This window comes from Pangasianodon hypophthalmus, chromosome 2 (assembly GCF_027358585.1).
Source record: "Pangasianodon hypophthalmus isolate fPanHyp1 chromosome 2, fPanHyp1.pri, whole genome shotgun sequence".
Taxonomy (NCBI): domain Eukaryota; kingdom Metazoa; phylum Chordata; class Actinopteri; order Siluriformes; family Pangasiidae; genus Pangasianodon; species Pangasianodon hypophthalmus.
This window is the reverse complement of record NC_069711.1, coordinates 21,278,038-21,284,072: the sequence shown is the minus strand read 5'-3', so window position 1 is coordinate 21,284,072 and position 6,035 is coordinate 21,278,038. Positions and strand designations below refer to the sequence as shown.

Genomic DNA, 6,035 nt, shown 5'->3' with positions numbered 1-6,035 from the left:
ACAAGACCTGCCGTTTTAGAGATGCTCTGACCCAGTCGTCTAGCCATCACAATTTGGCCCTTGTCAAAGTTGCTCAGATCCTTATGCTTACCCATTTTTCATCAACTTTTCATCAACTTTGAAAACTGACTGTTCACTTGCTGCCTAATACTGTATATACCAATCCTTGACAGTTGCCACAGTAATGAGATAATCAATGTTATTCACCTGTCAGTGGTTTTAATGTTATGGCTGATCAGTGAATACTAATCACTGCCTAGCATATGTGCATTATTCAGCTATTAATAGTATAAAAACATGGAGTACTTGATGCTGTTGTTAAGAAATCAATCAGTTGATATGGTTGGTATGGGACAGTGTGTGACTGTGCCATAATGTTGAGATTCTGTGTTGAAATTTTTCATGTTACAGTCTGTGAAATGAGTATGGTAGCATTGTAGATTGCAGCAAGCATTCTTTAATATAATGCAAATAATTCCTGTCTTTCTGCTGTTGATACATGTTTGAATGTTTTATTGGCAAAACAATCTCAACTTGAAGTAACATGATTACTGCCTACCAAGGCTACAGTTTCTGAAAGTCTAATCATCAGCAAATTGGGGTCAAAACACAGGAAGGAAATATCGAAAAAGGCTGAACTATCAAAGTCAAAACACACAAGAATCAAAAAAAAAAAAAAAAAAAAAACAGAGCGACCAGGGAAACAAGAAAACTTTGACGTAAAATTACTAAATGTATTATAACCCTTTGCGAAGGTACTCTGACACAGCAAGGTATACATAGACAAACTAATCAAGGACTAACACAGAACAGGTGAACACATTTGGGTAACAAACCAATGACAGGGGCAGAGACAAGACAAGAACACAAACAAAAACATGAACACATGGTGTTTGTTGTCGTGGGAACCGCAACAAAAAAGGGGGAATCGTAACACTTGTATGTGGTACAAGTTGCAGGTTATTACTTATATACTGTATAAAAAACAACTACTGTCAGAGAACAACTTCTAATAACTAATACTAGCTAGTATGCTACCTAATACTAGCAAATTATATATAGTTCCTACATGACCATGTGTAGTATTATTGTTACAGCTTACAAACCTTCAGTCCACACCCTACTGCCTTCGTACGCCAAGTGTATTTTTGCGTACTGCATTGATTTCCTTTCTCATTCATGTATTTGGATGTTAAAAAGGTTGTAGCTTGATCAAGGGCATATATTTTTAGTGGTGTCCCACTAACCGTGTGTGTATGTGTGTGTGTGTGTGTGTGTGTGTGTGTGTGTGTGTGCGTGTGTGTGTATGCACACATGTTTAGTCCTTTGCGGGGAAAAAAAGGAACTACATTTTCTCAAATATTTTCTTCATGTTTCTGAGGTAAAGGTCAGCTTTAGGTGTAGGAATAGAATTAATAAGCTACAGTTTAATGAAACATGCAGATGTAGACATGCAATATCCATATAATATCATGCTATCATCGACCCCTAATTTAAAGGCTTTATATCTCTAGATATGGATGGGAACTATGGGGGTGGACTGCTGGACATGGTTAAAGGAGGTGCTGGAAAGTTCTTCAGCAACTTCAAGGACAACCTGAAGGACACCATCAAGGACACTTCCACAAAGGTTATGAATCAAGTGGCCACGTAAGTCCATAATCTGTGTGTGATTGATGACTGATGTCATTATCTCTGTTATGTTTTAGGATATCTGCCTGGAGGTTACGAATTGGCCAAAGACAGAGCTCTCAATAAGAGAATTATCCAAACAAACATCCAATCAACACCAAAATGGCTAAAGAAACAAAGTCAATGTTTTGTAATGAATTTGAACCAGTTGTCTAAATGAAAGACGATAGTCCACATGGACAAACTTAAAAAGATAAGGGAGATAAGGGAGTCAACCCTGTTATTCTCTCCAGTGGTGGCTTCACCAAATGTTACTTGGAAGGGTGCAGATAATTTTGAAATCATAAACAAAACTATAGAGTTCTTGTATGCTTAAGCTTAAGATGTCACTTACTGCTTGTTATTTATATATATATATGCTTATTTAATAAAGGGTGCCAATAATTTTGGAGGGCATTGTAGGTGTAAAAGAAAAAAAAATTACTGTTTATTTACTATATGGCCAAAGATTTTCTTTCAAATGGGGTGACCATATTTCCCTGAACAGTCTTGCATTTCAGCTTTTTTAAGAAATGTTTTGCACCGTATTGTGGATAGTGTAATACATTTTTAAATATACGCTATCCATCCACTTTATTAGGAACACCGGTACACCTGCACATTCAGTTATCTAATCAGCCGATCAGCAATGCAATGCAAAAAATCATGCAGATACAGGTCAAGGCCTTCAGGTAATGTTCACATCATACATCAGAATGAGGAAAAAGTGTGATCTCTGTGACTTTGATTGTGACATGGATGTTGGTACCAGATGGGCTGGTTTGAGTATTTCATAAACTGCTGATCTCCTGGGAATTTCACACACAGCAGTCTCTAGAGTTTACACAGAATGGTGTGAAAAACAAAAACACTGAGTGAGTGACAGTTCTGTGGGTGGAAATGGCTCGTTGATAAGAGAGGTCAGAGGAAAATGGCCAGACTTGTTCAAGCTGCCAGGAAGGATACAGTAACTCATATAATCGCTCTTTACAACCTTGGTGAGCAGAAACACATCTCAGTGTGCACAAAACATCGAACCTTGAGGCTCACCCAAACTGGACAGTTGAAGATTAGAAAAAAAAAATCACCTGGTCTTTTTCCGTCTTCAGCTGTTCAGTTTGGGTGAGTCTGTGCCCATGATAGCATCAGATTCTCGTTCTTGGCTGACAGGAATGGAACTTAATGTGGGTTTCTGCTATTGCACCTCATCCACCTCGAGGTTTGATGTGTTGTTCATTCTGAGATGCTTTTCTGCTCACCATGGTTGTAAAGAGTGCTTATATGAGTTACAATATTCTTCCTGTCAGCTCAAACCAGTCTGGTCATTCTCATCACAAGGTGTTTCAGCCTACAGATCCTCCACACACAGGATGTTTTTTTTGTTTTTCCCACCATTCTGAGACTGTTGTGTGTGAAAATTCCAGGAGATCAGCAGCGTCTGAAATGTTCAAACCAGCCCATCTGGTACCAACAACCATGCCATGGTTAAAGTCACAGAGATCACACTTTTCCCCATTCGAATCTTTTATCTGAACATTAACTGAAGCTCTGGAATTGTATCACTTGATTTTTTTTTGCATTGCGCTGCTGCCACATTATTGGCAGATTAGCAGCAGGTGTACAGGTGTTCCTGGTGAGTGGATGGAGAGCGTATATTTTTATTTCTTGCTTTTTAGAATCAATTTACTTCAGTGACAGGTTATATTTATCTTACATTCATGTCCAATAAGATTAAGTTCATTAATCACAAAGACATTTTTCCATTATCTTTTTTACCTGACTTTACCATGGGTGCCAATAATTCTGGAAATGACTGTATGAATGACCCCCTGATGTATAGAAAGAAGTTTCTTAATTTTAATTGTTGCTTTATGCTATATTTGATGATAAAGACAACATCAGACACCTAATCAATGTAATTTAGGTAAAGAGAGGAGAGAAATAGAAATTGGAATGAAAAATCACAGTGAAAAAGGAGACAGAAGATGAAGAGTCAGGCACTATTTCTGTAATTTTGATACAGAAAATACAAAGGTGCATTAGTGTGTTTCTTCTTCCTTCACAGTGCAGTTTTAACTTCTTTCTTCACAGTGCAGTCCTCTTTGCTCAAACAAGCACTGCAAATTCCTTGTTGCTAAATCAGCACTGTAGCAACACTGGAAAATGAACAGCATAACACAAAAGCCCTGTCTAACCCACTAAGTAGGCCAGTCGTGTCTCGTGTTTGTCATTTGGGTGCCAGCCCAAATCTGTCACATGAATAGACTGATAGCTTTCCAGATCTCGTTTATTATTCTAATATGTCTGTTTCTTTTTAACATATCTTGCACTCTTATTGATCATGAGATAAAGGCTTGAAATCAGGTTTTCTGTATTATTATTATAGCCTGGTTTCCAAAACTTCACAGTCGAGCACCTTTTCCACAACAATAATGTTGAAAACGTTCAAATAAAACAAATCAGGAATTATACTAATGGAAAACATTCTAATGTTGGAGAATTTTGCTTCTCTGTGTTGTCTCTTTAATCACTGTTTTTATATAATGTTGCTCTCAATGAATGTTCCTGTGCAGATTAGTTGCTTAAGGTTATATTGAACCACCTTCTGAAGCCTAATAAGGAGATGTAGAGACTTTTATACACACTTTACATACAGTTATGAATATTCATTATTTTGTAACCTAAGAGAACCTATTGCTCTCTTATTTTTTAACCTATTGTTTTCACTTCACTATAAAAGAGCTACACCTCCTCTGATCAGGGTGCTCGCTTCTGTTGTATGGCTGAAGTGATAACTCCCTTCTTCTGTATTGCAGAGGAGGAATAAACTTGTCTCATTTCGAGCTATAAGATGGGAAAATTCTCCAACACCTAAACTAATACAAACCAAAAGAAAATTAAATACAAGGTCTTTCCTAAGTAGACTAAATCAGGACAAAAAAAGGTTGATAAAAGTTCTCCCTGATAGTTATATACACCAGACAAACACCAGAAGGTCTGAGTTTTATATTATTATTTAACCCCGCATGCTTTGAGACTTGCTGGTCATGTGACCGTGTTTGTCCCAGGAATAGCTTAGCTACATGCTTAAATGAAGAGCTTAAAATGAAGAAATCGCTATTGTAGTTATCATACTTACAGTATAATCTTACAGACAGCCAGTACGTTTCTGTGTGTGTGTGTGTGTGTGTGTGTGTGTGTGTTTTTTTTTTTTTTTTTTTTCTTTTCAATCTTTTTTTTTTTCAAGTTTCAATCTCTGTATTTCTATCACCTAACCCTCACGGCAGGTGCTGGTACATGTGTGTGTGTGTGTGTACTTATGCATGTCCTCTTAACACAGAAGCCTAGAACAGTAGACTGTTGATATACTGTATTATCTGATTAGAAGGATTAGAGACTTCAGCAGTTTACTCAGGTGACTTATCTGCTGCATAATAATAGACCAGCTTCTTGAGGCCATTGGTGCACGTGCAGTTTATTACACTGATATTTGGCTTATAGTTTTCAAGAATAAAACATTTTGGGTTAATCAGTATGATTCATGATTCTATTCTATTGAAGCTTGCATTTGGTGTTTTTAAATAGCTGTAACTGCTAAAGTTCCGTGTCTGTGTGGGTGCCTCTAGGTATGAAGGAGTGTGCACGGTGCAATGTGATAGACTGGTGTCCCATCCAGGATATTTTCCCATCTCACTCGCTTGTTACCTGGTTAGGCCCCAGATACATCAACACCCTGACTTAAAAGGGTGTTTTTACTGAAAATGAAATTGCTAGAATGTGATTGCTAAAGGCTTTCGGTTATTTTTGGTAGCTGGGAAGCATGGACAAACCATAATTACATTAGCTAGGCAAGTGAAAGCTCCATTGTTCTTGTCTAGTCGCATGTTTTGGTTGCCTAGAAACTATAGTTATTATCAAACTCAAAATACTCAAAATGGTAGCCTGCCCTGGACACATAATCTATTTGGACACTCCTGGTTAAGCGCTTGTTTTATTTCATCATTACTACCCAAGCATGTGGATGAATAATGTTTTTGGGGATTTTTTTTATCTTCTGTCCTGGCATGTACCGTCTGACAAATCATGTTAATTAGGAACCAGTATGGACAAAATACTCAGTACTGTAAGTAATTGTAAAACAATGTGTGTCTGTTTGCTGTTTGTGTACTAGCTACACCAAAGGAGAGCTGGACATTGCCTACATCACCTCGCGTATCATAGGTAAGGATTTAAACAGATCTAAACACCTATTTCATAAACCTTGTCCATCTGTCTCTCTTTTATCTTTCTGTTTTTGTCTGCCATGTCAGTGGCCGAGAGGTCACTCAGTTTCCATGTGATAGTGCTATGTTTGCTCTCTCTAC

General features: G+C 37.5%; 1 protein-coding gene across 4 annotated transcripts in view; it reads left to right on the top strand.

Annotated features, from left to right (window-relative positions):
* Positions 1-6,035, top strand: part of dnajc6 (DnaJ (Hsp40) homolog, subfamily C, member 6) — a 37,949-nt gene that overhangs the window by 12,217 nt on the left and 19,697 nt on the right. For all 4 annotated transcript variants that reach the window (XM_034314869.2, XM_026930474.3, XM_026930465.3 and 1 more), the window contains exons 2-3: positions 1,515-1,650; positions 5,843-5,892. In XM_034314869.2, the coding sequence (XP_034170760.2) occupies positions 1,515-1,650; positions 5,843-5,892 (186 nt within the window). The remainder of the gene's footprint in view (positions 1-1,514; positions 1,651-5,842; positions 5,893-6,035) is intronic.